This window comes from Pochonia chlamydosporia, chromosome 1, assembly GCF_001653235.2.
Source record: "Pochonia chlamydosporia 170 chromosome 1, whole genome shotgun sequence".
Lineage (NCBI taxonomy): Eukaryota > Fungi > Ascomycota > Sordariomycetes > Hypocreales > Clavicipitaceae > Pochonia > Pochonia chlamydosporia.
This window is the reverse complement of record NC_035790.1, coordinates 1673587-1691038: the sequence shown is the minus strand read 5'-3', so window position 1 is coordinate 1691038 and position 17452 is coordinate 1673587. Positions and strand designations below refer to the sequence as shown.

Sequence of the window (17452 nt, the reverse complement as noted above, 5' to 3'; positions counted from 1 at the left end):
AGGCAAAGTAGCAGTCATGCTACCTTGCTTGTTGCTTGGGGGTACGCCACTATGCATGGCCGTTTGTTGTTCTCTCATTTCCCCCCCTCACTTAATTCGTTTTTGGACTTGAAGCGCCGGCTCCATGGCACCGTCTTCAGCCCTCCATCAGTCCAGAAGTTCGGGACCTTGTGCTAGGTCTGTTAGGTCTTGCGAAGTTGGTGCCAAGTGGAAATGGAAATGCTGAGCGACATGACCGACCATTCGACATGAACGGACCAACAGTGCCTTGGAGCCAACACAACAATGTGGGTTTTGAACGCTCTGGTCCGTCCACCGCTCTGATGAAGCCACGCGACGCCCGAAAGCCCCCATGGATGGGAATTCGGACAGGCTCTTTGCAATGTCCATCCCGCCTTGTTGTTTCGTCATCCAGACAACGGCGTCTAGCGTGGTGAAAGGCGGGAAAATCCCTACCGATGGCCATCCCCCTGTCGACTCGACGACGATCAAGCCATTGACCTCAGACCCTGAACCCGCCAACTTGGTGGATCTCAAAACCGTTGCGCTAAGGGCAGCCAGCGGCTTTGCGTCCCTGTCACTCTGGAGCCACATCCAGGATGATATCAATTGATGTTCTGTGGGGCTGTCAAGTCAACACATTAAACAGACCTTCGACTCCCTTGCAAACACGAAGGATAAAGCGGCTCTTCTTTTCTCAAGGCAACAGAGAGAGTACACGAAAGTTTGCTCCAATGCAGTTGAATATCATGCCAACACGACCTCTACTAGGGATCATTCCTGCTCACAGAAGGGGCGTGTCTGTGCAAAGGTTTGGTGACTCGTGTATTGACAAAAAGATGATTTGTCGCATTATTATCCAATGCCTTAGCAGCTACAAGAATTTTGGCTCAAAGGATTATTGAACTAGTTACAAGGCTTTCAGGTACACATCACAGGTATAAGGCGCATATCTTCTAAAGCACACGCAGGCAGAGCAAATGTTTGACCAACTAAACTCGCGAATCCAGGACATATGAGAGAAAAAATCTCCACAACCAGTTCAAATTCTATGTTGGATGATTGCAATGTTTCAAGGTTCCCTGCAAGTGCAAACGAGGACTTGGTTGATGATCATTACCAACTCCAACTCCGAAATTATCCTCGGCACCAGTTCGTCCGAGGCAACATTGCAACCAAAACATGTTTACTTGATCATAGTTTCCTGGCGCCTATATACCTCGTTTCTTATTCCTATAATAGGCATGACCGCCACGCAGGCAAATTCCAATTTATCCATGATTATGGACTCATTCCCGAGGCAGAGCCCATCCGGTTCTTGTGCATTGGTCCCCCCTCACACCATCATGATGCGGATGCGGCTGCAATTACGGAGCATTGCCCGGCATACATTTTTCTGAGTCAAAGTTCCAGATCTTGCTACGCATACTACTCTGCACACATGTGTGCAAGCATTCAAGACGTCCGTGTGTGTGTCTGTTGGACGGGGAGAGTATGTCTGGGCGGTGAGCATTGGCACAGCGAGTGCATTGTACGACATGTCACATATGCGAGCGCCTTGGGTTGTCACAAGATAACTATGCGTGACGACCGTTGGAAATCGCAGATTATGCGCCTTGATTTATGACACGTTTGTTTTCTTGAGGCTAGTTGGGCGACGACGTGCATCCACTGTCACAGCGTGTATACGGAGTATGTATGTATGAACTGTGCCCGCTGAGACATGATCCTCGGATTGACGATGGCGTCCAGAAGAGTTCCCAAGATGCGGCCGGCTGTTCCCGCAATTTGTAACACTAGTGTCAATATTTCTAGTCTGCTTATGGAGCAGCACATGCCAAGAATAGTTCCTTTGCTATTCTGGTGACAACACATGTTGAATTTGCCCTCTGTACCTTGCACGTTCTGTAAACTTTCATGGTGTATACTCCAACAGAGTAAGATATCGACAAAAGGAAATGCCCACCAAATACGCCTCCCATATGCACAACTTACAAAAGTAAAAATGTGACAGATTGAATCTATCAAAAAAGACATCCATGTTACGCATCCACACCAGCTATACTCCCTTTTCTCCTCAGATCCCCGGCTTTGAGCTTCCTCACCATCTGATACGACCTATCCAGCTCATTCTCAACAGCACAGCGAATCCTCAGCGCCGCCACGGCGGGCCACACGCTCCGCTCACCCCTTAATATCCAATAATTCAAGGTATCCCTCGTAGGGGTCTCCAGTAGCCGCACGAAATCCCCTGCCGTAACTTCAGGAACGAGCGTCATGGACGCGGCTGGTATTCGCTCGTCCACCAAAAACCGCCGTATACTAGATGGCAGTAGTCGCAGGGTATCGAATTGTCGTAGGCGGTGGCGAATTTCGAGACCGACCATGCGGACGAGAAAGGCGGACAGTTGTGTGGTTTTGCTGCGGGATTCGAGGAGGGATGGGCCGTGCATGTCGGATTGCAAGAAGGGGATGAGGTAGGGTCGGGCTTGGCTGACGATGAAGTGGTTTACGTTGAAGAGCTCGGCGATGCGTTGGAGGGGCGAGTCGCGGTCTGTGTAGGAGGCATGTGTCCAGTGGTGGAAGTTGGTGGTGTTGGCGGCGGCCCAGGGGACGATGGTGCCGTGGACGTCTTTGGCGAGGATTTGGACTTTGCGGGAGCCGTAGAGGGAGGGGGATGAGGCGTTTGATGCTACTGCTGCGGTCCAGATTAACTGGAATGATGTGGTTAGTAGATTGTTAAAGTTTGTCCGTATGGTGAGGTCTGGGGTGGTGGTGTTGTTGAGGGTTTCGACTCACGACGTTTGGTGCTGTGATGTAATTCAGCAGAGTTGGCACGCCGCCTTGAGATTCTGTCGCAACAGTAATGTTGAGCACCCTCTTGCTTCGATTGTACGCTTCTTCAAACGTTAGATCGCCAACATTGGCCCTCACACAGTCCTCTAGTACTGTGACATCCAGAAAGTATCCTTCGCGGGAAAACCTTCGAAGCCGCCGCATCAATGTCGCCCATCTCGATTTGAACGTCTGCTCACGAGGAATCATGCCATTCTCTGTTCTTCCCTTGGATGCAAACGCTGAAACGTCAATTCCGTCACCCGTCAAAATATTAGGTAGTTCCTCCTCAGTGTGGATTGCAACTAATGCGGCAATCAGCGCACCAGTTCCAGTTCCAGTAATGATACGAGGGAGGAGGCCGCGCAAAAATAGTGCCTTGGCAACGCCCAGATGGCATAATCCAAAGATTGAGCCGCCTTGTAGGACGAGAGTGCTTCGTCCGAATGCTTGTCTGGTGTCGTGAATGAAGTCGAGTTTCATCTGATTCGTCAAGACACTCCCTCCACCTTGCGAATTAGATATGAATGTCGTCGGCAGTGTGCTAATATCCTCCACAGTCTCTGCAACTTGGGATATGTACTCCTCAATGAGATACTTGGTCCCCGAGAATGATCGATTGTATAGCTTGGGTACTGCGATATTCCCCAAGTTTCGCACGAGTCCGGATCGGAGAAGGTTCACCAATTGCTGGAAGTGATTCTCCTCTCGAGCGATGGCGAGTGAATGTACCCGTTCGGTAATGAGGCGCCAGTCATAGTATTTCGAGGTCGGGTTGTTCCTCCTGCACCAAAAGGCATTGGTTAGCACTGCCAATCTTGGCACATGTTCCATCCAACCGCAGATTCCCCTTTCTTACCATAAATCTAGGCCAAGCAGACTATCCAAATGGAGGGCCGCCTCCTCCCAGTCCTCAAAGCTCTCTGCATTGCGCAGCAGTTCCAACCACAAGTCCACGGGATGCTTGCTGGTGTACCAACTCACGAGCTTCTGCACCGGCGTCAGCAGAAGAGCCATGGTAAGCCAACCTGATCCATTACAACTTGGTCAAGCAAGAAGGAAACGGGGGGGACGAAAGGAAGAAACGAAACGACTCAGACCAAAACCCACCTTGAGCCAGAACGTGGCAACATCCACAATGACCCTCCAGACAGCTAGGACGGCCCCCATGATGTGCCGAGGGTGACGAAATCACAGGCCATGCAGTTGACGGTGACACTGGAACCAATGGGTGGGTCACTAGAAGGCTTTGTATATTGTCTCAGATAGCAGCGGCCGGCGGGAGCTTTCGCTGCATCCTTGAGGTGTGTGAGGGATTGCGAGCAGTTGATATCTTTGATGGTTGTTGATTTGTCGGGATCATGCCAGGCTGCACATGTCGAGCCTGCGACTGCAGCGCAGTGCAGTGTTGTGTCGTGGTAGCCTTGCCTTGAATGCGGTTTGGCTGGGGATCAACTTTAGGCATGTGATGATGCCAGGGATGAGATTTGGTGGATTCAAGTTTGGCGGAGTCTCGGGACTGTCTATCAATGGATGATTGATGAAGTAACTGATGCTGCGCGCAGCTGCGGCAGAGGCGCTAAATGGACTGGCATCCCCACTTCCAACGTTGGAATTGAATTGCCAACATGGTTCAATGCTACCAGTCAACTCTTTATCGAGGACCGGAGAGCATATCAACAGTTCCAGCCGAGTGTCGACTTATCATTTCCCAGGACGGAAACTATGTTTCTCTTGTGAGCTATCTCGACCCATTTCTTCAACGCCTTTTAAATGATAATACATGATACATAATAATTAAACCCACGACAAATTGTCATTCCACCTTTGAATCTCAACCCAATCAATCCTTTACTCGTCCTTACTCGTCCTCATCCTCATCTATGACGTTTCGCCGTCGAGCTCTCCCTGACGGCTCAGCTGGCTCAATTTCATCTCCCTCTGCGTCCTCATCCTCATCTGCATCTGCCGTTCTCTGTCTCTTATTTCGAGGTCGCCGCTCATCCTCGTCGTCGTCCAGCAGCTCTTCATCGTCATCTTCTGCCTCACTGTCCATTTCTTCCTCATCACTGCCGACCAGGAAGCCATCATCCATGTCGTAGTCTTCGCGCCGTCCAACCCCCTGTGGAAGATCGTCATCAGAGTCATACTCTGGTCGACGTCTCTTGGGTTTTGCAGCCCCAGGTTGGCCTCTTTTGCGTCCGGATCCAAAGCCACGCCCGCCTTCCAGATCGCCAATCGACAGTCCGCCTCGCCCCGAGCGTCCCAGCCCACCGTCCATCTTCAATGCGGCGTTTTCGCGTCGGCGCTGGGCCTTCATCCTTTCCTTCTCTGCCATCTCAGCTTGTTTCTTTTGTAATTCGGGATCTCGAGTGGTGCGGATAATCATGTCGCTATCGTTTGCCGCCTTACTAGCTTGCGCCATCCGCTCTGCCAGTACTGATAGCGCGTCGTCTCCAACTGCCTTGTTGGGCCGGACGTTGAACTGCTCCGTCAAATGACCGACAGTCATCAGGAGATTACTTCCAAGTTCGGCTGCGGCTGCGTAGTTGTGTCCATCGTTAATCTCATTGTAGGGTTGGTCCAAGCCAGGTCCGAGAGCCTTCTTTTGTATTTCGTAGTGCTCGCCACCCACAGAGATGGTCAGTGAACCATCGCTCCACCGATAAATGTTCGTGTTGCCCTGTAAATCTCCCGTGCTAGCATCTTTGCGGACGCGCGAGACGTGTTTCGGTCGGTCAGACTTCGCATTCGCGAGGTCAAAGTCGGATGGCTGGAAGGTATCCGCAACATATTCTTCGGGCATGAATTTGATGAACTTGGGGACTCTCATGACACGGAGCTGGATTGCGCGATTAGCTAAGGATACAATTGGCAGCGCCGCATGAAGTTTTGAGCTCCCTTACTGTTCCGTCTTTGGGGTTTGGTATCTGATGACGGTACGTCTGCACAGCCATGACAACTCTATCACGCGTTTCATGTGGCTGGCCATCATCGTCGTCATATTCTCTGCGCCTGGCATCAGGATCCTCGTCAGGATCTGACGCTAGGTCATCGTCGTCCAAAACCCGTGGCGCTCTCGGCTCTTCATCGCCCTCGTCGCCGAAGAGGTCGTCGCCTGCGGTCTCATCGAGAGGATCGAGAGGGTCTTCGGAATCTGACATTGTGGTTGAGCCCCCAAATATGCGCTGCAAGTTTACTCCCTGGTTCGTAGTCGATGGCTGACGAACAATGTTGGGCGCAAGTTGTAAGGCTTGTCGCAGACGATGGTTCGAAAAGAGATCGAGTTTGGTGCACGAACTTGACCCTTCTCAGAAAACTGGCTGCCAGCCTCTAGTGTGTGCTGCATCCTGATGTGGCGCACGGACCACCCATTGGCTAACTGCGAGTCTGCGACAACCTACGACCCAGGCTTCTCATAACGGACTACAAGTAGTGGTTTCAGTTAAGAAATAATTCAATAGGCATAAAATTCTAGATGTAAACTTCTTGTATTCACTACTTGGATATATACGTGTGCCCTGATGTAGTGGCACTGTGTAGTACTGCTGTTGTGCGGTATAACTTACATCTGTTCAAACACGCAAAGAATCGAAGACCACGATGGCATGGATTCTATGGAACCAAACCTACGTACACCCATCGGTCTTTGCAGTAGATAGCATCGTTAGTAGCCTCTCCTACTTAGTGCTATTGATTTCTAAAGTTCCTAGTTATGCTAATTCGGGAGTTCATTGAGACTCGTGCAAGTCCAACCAGGCCTCTCCTTGGACACCTTTGCTTGTATTATCTCAGCTCTGGTATCGTGTAGTCCCGAAGCCATGGATGCAATTGTTACCACAGACAAACAGACCATAGCCTTTTGCATCGTGTATCATGCTCTACCGGCTTGATTTGCACAAGTAATCATTCAGCCACTTCCTGAGAATGTCTGGTCGGCTCCTCTCCCGCACTTTCAGGTGCTAGTGTTATAGACGCATCTTCACCTTTAGACCCAAGACTCGTAGAGTCCTCCTCTGCCCATTGACTACCTAGGTACTGTGAACATCAAAATCGGCCATGCTGCCACGCCAGATTATACTCTTGTGACTTGGCGGGTCGTTTTCAGAGAAAAACTACCTAAGTACTTAAGTACTAGGTAGTGCTTTTCTCAAACAAGACTTGTTGTCAATAGAAGGCCACGTGATAACCCTTCACACATTCGCAGCTGCCTTCAGTCATATTCACAGGTCTCGAGGTCCAGTATATAACTTCCAGACCATTCCTTCGTAGTGCTTGCTAGATTTTCCCCTGGCACAATACACAGGATTGCTGCTCAGTTTCTCTTTTCCATCACCTCCATAAAGCACCTCAGCTGGGCGCCAAGATGAAATCAAGTGATTCTGCTGCGACTATGGAAGGAGGTGATTCCATCACCTCATCACCAAAAACCCCATCCCATCAACTTGATACGGGTCAGCCTGAGATAGAGCTATGCAAAGATGCCTCCTCCCATCAGCCCACCAGCTGGCTCAAACTGACCGCCGATATCCATGAGAAATCGTGCGAGGTGCGAGGAATGCCAACTTCGTGGCCACCAGCATGACGATGTTGACTGACAAAATCTTAGACACCTCATCCTGACCCCGTTCCAACCTCCGGCGCTGATTTAGTCAATCGACCAAGAACACCAACAGAGGCGGAACCGAAGCCATTGTTTCTCTCCAATGCAGACGACGCTCCCACGGAGCTGCAGCCTAATGTACTGCCTCCATCCAGTGGCCATGGATCAGCTACCGATGCCGAGAATGCACAGCCGAAGTGATTTCGGAGGAAGAGAGTAGTGGATGGATGAATTAGCCCCCCATACGATGCAGTCGTTCTGAAAAGGTTCTTGAGAAGCACCACGGGGATCTCCTGCATTAGAACATTCAAGCTAGCCGCAGCGATCTTTGATAGCGATAATCGATCATAAGTCACGCCGTTGCAACCGCCATGAGATCCAGTGCAACGAAATGCGACTATGATCACGCCAACAGCGATTAAGGTATTCTCTTGTGCACGGAGACCTTCCTCCTTCGTCAAACTCTTTTCAAAATTTCGCTGAAGAATGTGACTTATTCAAGATACTCCCCAAACTCCCAGAACATCTCTGTGCACAGCGACTCGTTGCTTCTGTGCACCTCGTTGTAACTTCTTCACTCTTTGCACAAGCACTCCAACGGCTAATGGTCCTAGGATAGTACAGAGAACAATAGCCCAAGTAACAATCAAAAACATGTCGGAAGCTTCGCTGTGGTCATGACCAGTCGAAAACACCCCATTGCTCTCCGCGATTGAAGATATCAGAAAGCCAATTTCACCACGAGCAACCATGGCACAGCCAATAATAGATGCCGGGTATACAGAGCGTGGTTTCGAAGGAACCGGCACTGTAAGCTGCCGGTGATCTGATGTGGTCACTTCCTCAGCCCGTGATGTGTCAGGGAGCGGCTCGCTGGCTATGTGGGCTGGAGGCACCATAGGTTCTGATGTCGTGTTCCGTGCCGCGTCTTCTCGCGTCCTGGTAGACAACTCAACGGCCTTCTCTTCTGGTTTGCCTGCACACATGAGCTTTGCCCCTGAGGTCATCAGGTTACGAAACAGCCGTCTCGTCTTTGGAGTGAAAGGAAGCCGCATGGACAGCCGAAGAAGCCAAATCCCACAAACCAATTTGGCAATGGCCATCAACAGTGAGTAAACTAAACCCTTCCAAACTATGTCGGCACGAAACATCTTACTGATAGGAATGGAAAATCCTATCGAAGCCTGTGGAAGTGTTAGACTGGGAACAATAAAAAGGCGTGCGGATGTCACCTTACGAAGAACAAGGGCTTCAAGATCCGGTTGACAGCCGGCGAATAATATCGATCATAAATTTGCATGCCAGAAGAGACAGGCCCTGATGGCGAAACATCAGGTAGAGTCTCATTCTCCTGTAGTACAGAAGTGTTGTTGTCCCCTACAGTTGCATCGGGGGCGCTCTTGTTGTCAAAAGAGTCAGTGACATGCTCAACCTCGGAGTCCCACCAGCTGCTTGAAGCTCCAGCAATATATGCAGCAAATAACATTGATGTTCCCGCATAGCTCGCAGCCGTTACATAGCCAAGCAGGATTAAAGTGTGGATTAAAAAGGCTGCTTCAGTGGTTCTCAAAGTCTTCTGTACCAATCCGGCCGGATGGTGTCGTCGCACTCCGTTAAACCACTTGGTGATTGGTTTAGCAACAGCAACGCATATCAACGGCGACACAGCGACAAATGCAACAGAGACGAGAAGTGGTCTGACGATAGTTGTTGCGGTAATTGATCCGTCAGTTTGGCCGAGGTTGGATATGACTTGAACCAGAACCAAGCCCACAACATCATCCATCATTGCTGCACTTGTCAGGACCACACCAAGCCTGGATTTCATCAGCCCACTAGTTCCAAGGACCGTGAATGTCGTTCCCAAGCTCGTTGAGCAAAGGGAAGCACCCGCGGCAAAGCATTGGATTGGCGTGGCGTTGGTCAGCTCTTGCAAAACAAAGGAGAGCCCAAGGGGCACACTGATCCCTGTTATCGCCACGGCAATCGAAAGCCAGATATTGGCCTTCAGGGATTTTAAAGAAGTCGACAGTCCTCCTGAAATGTGTGAGCCCATTGTATACACGGAAAGATGGAGAAAGGCCTCAACATACCTTCATACACCAGCAGCAAAAGGCCGAGGTAGCCAAACTGAACAATGGCTTTCTCAACATTCAGCTCGAGCCATTGTCCACCAGGAGCTCCCCAAGCAATACCCAAGAAGATCTGTCCAATGAGGCCACAGTAAAGGACCCTGTCAAGGAGAGAGTTTATGAGATTAAGTAGCAACAGAAAGGAGGATTGTACAAGGATTGTAACTATCTCCGACTCATGGTACGGCAGGGACATCACGGAGGCAGAATACTTGATGGAGGAACAACGCCATTCGGAATTTCCGCTTCAGGGCGAGGAGAGTCGTTCTGGAGATGACTTTGTATTGATGCAGGATGTAGGGTCCTCTTTGTCCGATTACCCAATAGCGGCTTTCCGCGCTGCAGTGGCCTGCAGAGTGCATATGTAGTCGGTACAATTGATGCTAGGCAGGATCAAAATGGAGCCTTCGAGACAACCGTTTGGTGTTGTAAGATGCAGGGACCTAGTGGATGGCTGTTCCGTTTTGGCATCAAAAGATTGCCGGTGACAAAACCGCGGTGGTTCGTGTGAGGTCTGTGAGGTCTGGTTTGTGAAGCCTGGCCGGAATTGGAGGAGGCGTCTGTCTGGTTCAGCGCAAGGATAATAAGTAGGATGAGATGAATGGATGTTGGAATCTGCACTTCATAGATGGACCAACCACATCGTCGCTCCCCACATTTGGCCGTCACCGTCTCGAACTGGACCCCGTCAACTTGGCTGTCCCCCTCTTTCTCACACCAGACTACTCCTGATAGAATCTCTTCGCATTGCTCTGACCCCGTCCAAGTCCCCGTTCTCGCGCCGCTTGTCTACGCCGCGTTTCTTGGGTGACATTCGCTTCTTTGTCTCACGCCGACCGTTGTTTTCTTCTTTTCTTTGCAATTGCAGCCTTGTCCGCCGCCTCGCATACGATCCCGTGACGGGAGCTTTCGGCCCCCTCAAGCAACTCTTTTGCATCGCAACCCTCCAACTCCTTCACCCCGCCTTTTGATTCATCATGTCCAACCTCTTCTCTGGGATGTAAGTACTTCTGGTCATTTATTCTCCTTGGCTCGGACCGTGTGCCTCCATGTCTCCTCCGTGGCAGCCTCTTTGTCATGTACCGAGAATCGGACCCCTGACCACGAGCTGGATCATCCAGCGGTAAGCCGAGGGGTTGAGGGCCAAGTGACTCTCGTTGCTCCAGGCGTCCGCAACAAACCCATTTTCATCTGTTCAACAATGGGAAGTGGTCGAGGCTGGGTGGGTTAAGTTTTACCACACTTTATCACTTCCAATTTGAGGGTACAAGAGGCAATGAAGGTAGTCTAGCTTTCCTTCCAAGGCGACAGCACAGTTGAGTCTGTCTGCCCCCAAGCTAATACACATCGGCCGATTGCTCTCATCCAAAAATGTATCGACAGGATTGGGACACTGCTTGTTTGCAGGGATTGTGCTGTCGAACTACGTTGGCGAGAGCGGCCATTCATCTCTGCTACCGCAAATGTCACCCGGGGCATCGAATGGAACTTCTGCCTTTGGCGGAGCAGGGACGTTACAGCTTCAATCGTGGGGTTGATCCTGAAACTTGAGCTGCGAATACTGCATAATCTTGTTCGCAATGGAAGTTCCATGCGTTCATTATGCTCCGAAGCATCCTTGCGCCAGTTAACAGCCGCCGCCAAGCTTCAATTACTAACTATGGAAACTTAGCAACGCTCGATTTCGAGGCGGCTCGGCGAAACCGTCCGGCCAAAAGAGCCCATCCCCCTCGACCGGCGGTCAACCTTTGCCATCTGACACTGCTTCTCAGGGAAGCCAGTCATCGACAAATCTCGCCCCCAAAGTTCCACCTCTGCCGAATTCCCCGTCTCTTGCACAAACAATCGGCATGGACGAGTCCAGCGGCGTAATGTCTACCGTCGAAGATATAATTAACAACTATCACCTTCCCCGGCCGTTGCCGCTGTGGCTCAACGCCCAATATGTCAAGCACATTGTCAAAGGGAACTTCATGACATTAAGTGCTCGACCAAAGACAGTTGAACAAGGGGAATGGATCGCCCACCAAGGTAGGAAATATCTGCTACTTAGTCGTATTGTTTCACTGCCAGCTGACTCCCCGTGATAGTTGTCGAGCACTACAGAAACTTATGGAACTTTGTCCGTGTGGTACATGAGAAAGAGGACGACGGTACAAGCATTTGCAACCCCACGAGTTGCCCTCGCATGTCTGCTGGCGCGTGAGTGTACCCATAAGGAAGACCCATAAGAAGCACACATTACTCACGGTTGATCTTAGAAATCACTCTTTCACATGGCTCAATAACAGACGAGAGCCTGTCGAACTCCCTGCGTATGAGTACATGACCCTGATGCAACGCTGGATCTCCGGAAAGATTGACGATACCGCCATCTTTCCCACTGACCCGTCAGGCGTGTCGTACGCCCACAATCCCAGCATTACCACGACACCTCTCTCTCAGCTTTCGAATCCTGGGGAGGCTGAATACATCGGGAAACGTTCGGGCTTTCCTGAGAAGTTTCTTGACGTCTGCCAGATGGTTTTCCGCCAAATGTTCCGTGTCTACGCCCATCTTTATTGGGCACACTTCACCGAACCTTTCTATCACCTCAACCTCGAAAAGCAACTTAACAGCTGCTTCTCCCACTTTATTTTGACGGCGACAGCCCTCGACATGCTGAAGCCGCAGGAACTGGAGCCGATGCAGGCCTTGATTGACCTGTGGGCTGCCAACGGGACTTTCCCACCTGAGTCGAAAGCCTACGAATATGCCAATCTGCGTGCTGGTGAGCGACTCCTACAGCTTGCTGGTGCGACTCAGTAGGCTTGTCTCTGCATCTTTCTTTCGGCGTGTCACATTTGTTTTGGGTTATTTATACAACACAAGCTGCTGTCGCAGGAACAGCATTGCTTCGTATGCATGGGCGAATGGATAAACATGACAATATTATATGACGTTTTCTTCGAGTGCGGGGGGGTTGTCCGCTGCAGGCCAGAGGAGTTGCGAGATGGTGTTCGATTCTCAGCATTGTCGGGCGTAGCAAAAACTGTGCATGGGGAGGATGGATAGAATGAGAATCAAGGTGGCGGCATGGTGGAGGAAATGCATTGACGATGACCAAGTATGGGTAGAAAGATGCCGTTTGTAATGGCAATGTAGCCATCAACTTTGTGTCTATCTTGTGAACGATAGGATGAAGCTTGCGTGACGGCTGCAGGAAGATTGAGCGTCTTTCAAGTCGAACTACGACCTACCCTAGCACATTTGACATTGACACCGTCGCTCATCTAAACTGTCCTATCAACTGACGGGACTCGCTTCTTACCAGGCATATATGCACGATCGCCCGATCCTACCACCACATACTCCATACCCTACAGGCGAGAATATTTCCAACATCCAACATCCCACACCCTCGCTCTGAAACAACACCCATCTACATATGCTGTGTAATCATGCCAACCAAGCAAATCTCGTCCGGTGCCCAAAAATGCCCAATGCAAACCCATCGTATGACTCTTTCAGAACTTCAAAAAGAGGCACGGATCCAGACGCAGGGGCTATACACTCGCCTATGCCATCTATGCACCGTGGCCTGATATAACCAAAGTACGACATTCCCACGCCCCATGTGATGCGTTTCCTGTGTCGCTCTCCACACGCTGTGCTGCGATGGTTTGCATTGCCATTGCATAAAATGGCCTGTCAGTGACGGGAGCGTACTCCGTGGACTTTGGATTGAAAGAAAAACAGATTACTCGGCGAGGCTAGGTCGCGTTTAGAGTTCCATGCATATTTGTCTTATTGACCGCTCTACTTAAAACAAGGTGATATGCTTCCGTCGTAAAAGATCTGATGCTACGAGTCTGGGGGATCCTGGAAAACAAAGAACGTAGAGTATGGAGTTTGAGACAAGCTGCGTGGCTGGGTAATGCTGCACGCCCGGTTTCTGGGGTTGAATTTTTTTTCCTTTTCTTTTCTAAAACTTCTTTATTGCGCTGCGGGTTTCTTTTTTGTCTTGATATAGAACGTGGATTTGTGCATTTAGCTGGGAACATGGGTCGGAGTTCAGGGTTGGTTGATTTTGTTTCGTTGACCGCAAGATGTGGGATGGATCTTGATGGAATGGGGAAATGTGACCGCCGTTTTGGACAGAGGCTTAACTTAATGAGTCATTTGGTATGGGAATACTTGTTCCAAATATGGGCAATATGGTATTATGGCCGGTATAGTGGCATCTTAACGGCGACCTTTCGTGGAGATGTTTCTGGCCCATGATCCTGGGCTTTATTTGTTTCATCTTGATGTTGTTGGCTCTGATGTTCCGATGGCGTTATGCTTGGCTGGGCGCGGTTTTCTAAAAGAGGTTTGCAAGCACCTCAGAGGCACGGGCCATTCCCGCATCAGAGCATGTTGAAATCGCCATCGGTCTATGGAGACTTGCAAAGGCTCGGTTATCTTCTGTCGTGGTGGGTGGTTGGGAGTTTAATAGTAGTAGTCTAAACATAGCTGTGCGACCTGGACTCAACTCGTGGAGGGGTTGGTCAAGGCCTTCAAGTAAACTTCCGAGTTGAATGAATGGACGAGGGATGGAGAGTCCAAAGGTTTTGGCCAGGTCGGATCGGCCTAAACGCTCAATACGTGCCGCAGCAGCCGCAGAGCTCTTCTGGCCTCTCTCGTCACAACAGGCAGCTCTTCGTAATCCTGCAAACCAACTTGGCTGTTCAGTTGCGTTCGGCCAACTTACGTACATTGGAAACCAAGGCCGAGACATGCTGGTAATCATCTCAAAGAGGTGGGCAGAGGCGACGGGGCCAGGACAGGCACCCGAGAGCTTTCTCTGAGACGGATGTGCCAACATCCAAGTAGGTTCCAGATGCAGGACATTGGTCGGGCACATGGCCCATTGGCTGGCATGGCGACATGAGCAATATTAGCTCTTTGCCAGAAGAGGACGGCGCTTTATCGGTCATGCCCGTACCTCCAAGCCGGGACAGCTTCCGAACGGCGAGCCGTCGTCCGTTCTGCTCCGTCACGACGTGACCACGAGCAACGACTGGTAGCAGGGTATTTGCATCACCCATCGTAAGGGAGGGAGGCTCGGTGCCTAACGTGCTAACGAAAGACCTGAAAGTGAGAGCTCGATCGACGATAGAGAACGAGTGGTCACAGACTAGAACAGGAAACACACCGACTAAACAAAGCGGTTTGGGATATGGGGCACCATGGCCGGCCAACATGCGGCCATGAAGCACAGTGGAGCTGCTGATATGAAGAAGACTATTGTGGTTGGATCACGACTTGCAGAATGAGTCGGCCACAAGATATCCGGCCCCCAGCCACCGACCGACTGAGGCGAAAGACGGAGAGTGTGTCTCTGAGTGGTCTCCAGGTGGTGGTGGAGAGGCGTTGAACGGGCGCCAGATTGACCACGGCAGAAACGGGCAACAGGGAGAGGATTTTGAGGGTGTCAAAAAGTGTCAAAAGGGGGCCATGAAAGCAGAATGGCAGTCAGTGTATGGAGTAAAGGTAGGGTTGCGATTGCACGTAGAGAGAGCTCGTCTGGGTGTCTTGACAGTCCATGAGTGATGCCATGCGAAGAGACTAATCGGACGATCACGTCGCATTTTGCTCTGAAGGAGGATGCAGTTGGGTCAGGTGGTGGGTGGTGATGGTGATGGTTGTGGGTGTTGAGACATTTTGTACTGCCACCGCGCGGGGCTGCGGGGAGGGTACTTGTGGGATCAATGGTCGGTCGCGCTTGCTTTTCGCTCTTTTCTTTGTGGTGTTGCAGGTGCGGGAGAACCAAGCCAGAAGAGGCAAGGACTCCTCTCTTGCTCCATGGCTCCAGTCCACTTGCCCAGAGGGTGGACGACAAACCGCCTCTGGCCTCCCTCCATGTCCGTCCATGTCTCCCTCTCGCCTGATGGGCGCCATGCATCCTCCAGTTGAGACGGTTGCCCTATCGAGATTTGGCATTTCTGCTCCTGTGACGGCCACTGCTCCAGCGCCAAAGTCATGGAGGGCCATGATGGGCCGACCCGGAGGCAGCGGCCACCCAGCGAGAATGACGATTGTGGCCTTGGGGGCATGATATGGAAACAATGAGACCCTCATTCATGACCAAGCGCGACCTTGTGCCACTGAAGGAGCAAATAGGAAGCCAGCCCGTTAAGGAGGACCGAAGCATCATCACCCGTCACTTGAGCATCAGGCCCTCGACACGCGTACGGGGTGTTCGGTACTCCGTACGGCGTTCAGTGTTGATAGTCCAGTCTGCGTTGTGTGTGGCTCAGCGAGGCAAGCCTCAGTCAGACAGAGACGAATTTAGCAGCTTCAGTCGAGAATCGAGAGTAAGGTAGCGGGCCGTTTCTGCCCAACCTCCTCCCTTTACCCTGTCAGACGCCGTGCTCATACAGATGGTCTCTTTTGTACAGAGTATTATTGACGCTTGCTCTGGCTCCGATCTGGTCCTTGGTGGCTCACGTCTTTGTCGTATTGCTGTTGCCTCGCGATTTTACTGGTCTCTCGGCCATGATTCGGCGAGGGCGAAGTGATGGGTTCAAAGCGCACACACCACTCTGTTGCGCACCAGTATTTTGCGCTGGAACAAGATCGCCCGCTGTACTCCTTATTGCCTTGCTGAATGTTCGACTGCACTGACTACCTCGGTGGATGGATAGTCACATATGGCCCGAGTGTGCCAAGGATTTTCAAAATACCTGGACGACGTCCAATGTACAGAGTACCTGCGGTTGAGTCTTGAACGTTACAAACAACCACACAAGGCTCCTTCTCAGCCATCATCGACACATGGAAGATGTGCTAGCCGATATGACACCTTTACTTCTGAGTCTTTGAGATAATGGGGCGTCAAAAACCCAACGTCGAGCAAACTTTGCGATATCTGCTCCAGAAACGCCTCAAACGAGGCGAAAAGTGGGTGGAGCAGAGGAGGCGCTAGGACGAGCATACAAAAAAAAAAAAAGAGAGTGAGAGAGCCTGTAAGCCAATGTACAGAGTCCTGAGCTGGCTTACAATGTGCTTGACCAACAGCAACACCTGTTTGATGGACCTGGATGGGGGAAGGAGAAGATCTGTCTCAATGACAGCATTGATTCACATGTACACTTACACACACATTTGACATCTTGGTGGATTTGGATTGTCCCAGCATGATCAGTCTATACAGGATGGATGGGGGAACGTCGTGTTGATACCATACTCCCACAGGTTGGTCGTTCCGCATCTGGTACTGGCTGCCTTGCCCTTGGCCATGTCTCTTTGGCCACAAATCAATATGGTAAGAGGTTGCACACCCAAGTCCTGGTGAAGGTGTGCAAGCCATGCGCTTGGTACTTGCGCACTATCTCGCGATCCTCTGCCACCCATGATCCCTGTCAAAAGGGCAGGGCCATACTTAGCGAAAGATTGCTGACTTCCGCTTGCGTCGTCTTCAACAGCCGGGCAGCAGTGGTTGAAACGGCATCCTAGCGAGGGAGCATTCAGAAAGGAAAAAATAAAACATAACACACTAGTATGGATGCCCAAGCTCTGAGCACGAGGTTCGATCTGGGCTCTCACCCCCGCGAGGCTTGTCAGCGGACCTAGGATCTGAGCAATGTCTTTGGTCCCTGACAATGGCGGATGAGCGGTGGACCACCGCGGACCACGGGCAGCAGAGATCCGTTTGGATAATTTTTCTTGTGCTCTTTATAGTTCAAGGTGGCTCCTTGTTTATGTTGTGATGATCATGCACATGTACAGTACCGTGGGGGACGGACGTATGAAAGACGTGCAGGGCCGTCATGGTCAACTGGTTCACGTTGAAAGTTTGAGTTGACGACTTTGTGGCCATGGCATTATGGCAAAGCGATGGAGAGCGACGGCTGGCGCT

At 51.0% G+C, this 17452-nt stretch overlaps 5 protein-coding genes across 5 annotated transcripts; 3 read left to right on the top strand and 2 right to left on the bottom strand.

Annotated features, from left to right (window-relative positions):
- Positions 1 to 599: 599 nt before the first annotated feature.
- VFPPC_15127 (hypothetical protein) lies at positions 600 to 905 on the top strand (the record flags this gene model as incomplete). Its single annotated transcript, XM_018292880.2, has 1 exon — positions 600 to 905. The coding sequence occupies one exon, from the start codon at positions 600 to 602 to the stop codon at positions 903 to 905; it is 306 nt and encodes a 101-aa protein (XP_018148513.2).
- A 1137-nt stretch (positions 906 to 2042) lies between these two features.
- Positions 2043 to 3852, bottom strand: VFPPC_00411 (patatin-like serine hydrolase; the record flags this gene model as incomplete). The annotated part of the gene is made up of 3 exons (XM_018280434.1): positions 2043 to 2714; positions 2800 to 3619; positions 3695 to 3852. The coding sequence occupies 3 exons, from the start codon at positions 3850 to 3852 to the stop codon at positions 2043 to 2045; spliced, it is 1650 nt and encodes a 549-aa protein (XP_018148512.1).
- An 844-nt stretch (positions 3853 to 4696) lies between these two features.
- On the bottom strand, positions 4697 to 5999 carry VFPPC_00410 (Leo1-like protein; the record flags this gene model as incomplete). The annotated part of the gene is made up of 2 exons (XM_018280433.1): positions 4697 to 5677; positions 5742 to 5999. The coding sequence occupies 2 exons, from the start codon at positions 5997 to 5999 to the stop codon at positions 4697 to 4699; spliced, it is 1239 nt and encodes a 412-aa protein (XP_018148511.1).
- A 1202-nt stretch (positions 6000 to 7201) lies between these two features.
- Positions 7202 to 7639, top strand: VFPPC_15126 (hypothetical protein; the record flags this gene model as incomplete). Its single annotated transcript, XM_018292879.1, has 2 exons — positions 7202 to 7384; positions 7445 to 7639. 2 exons carry the CDS (start codon positions 7202 to 7204, stop codon positions 7637 to 7639), a joined length of 378 nt encoding a protein of 125 aa, XP_018148510.1.
- A 2908-nt stretch (positions 7640 to 10547) lies between these two features.
- Positions 10548 to 12378, top strand: VFPPC_00408 (maintenance of ploidy protein mob2; the record flags this gene model as incomplete). Its single annotated transcript, XM_018280431.1, has 4 exons — positions 10548 to 10570; positions 11243 to 11601; positions 11661 to 11772; positions 11832 to 12378. The coding sequence occupies 4 exons, from the start codon at positions 10548 to 10550 to the stop codon at positions 12376 to 12378; spliced, it is 1041 nt and encodes a 346-aa protein (XP_018148508.1).
- Positions 12379 to 17452: the final 5074 nt, after the last annotated feature.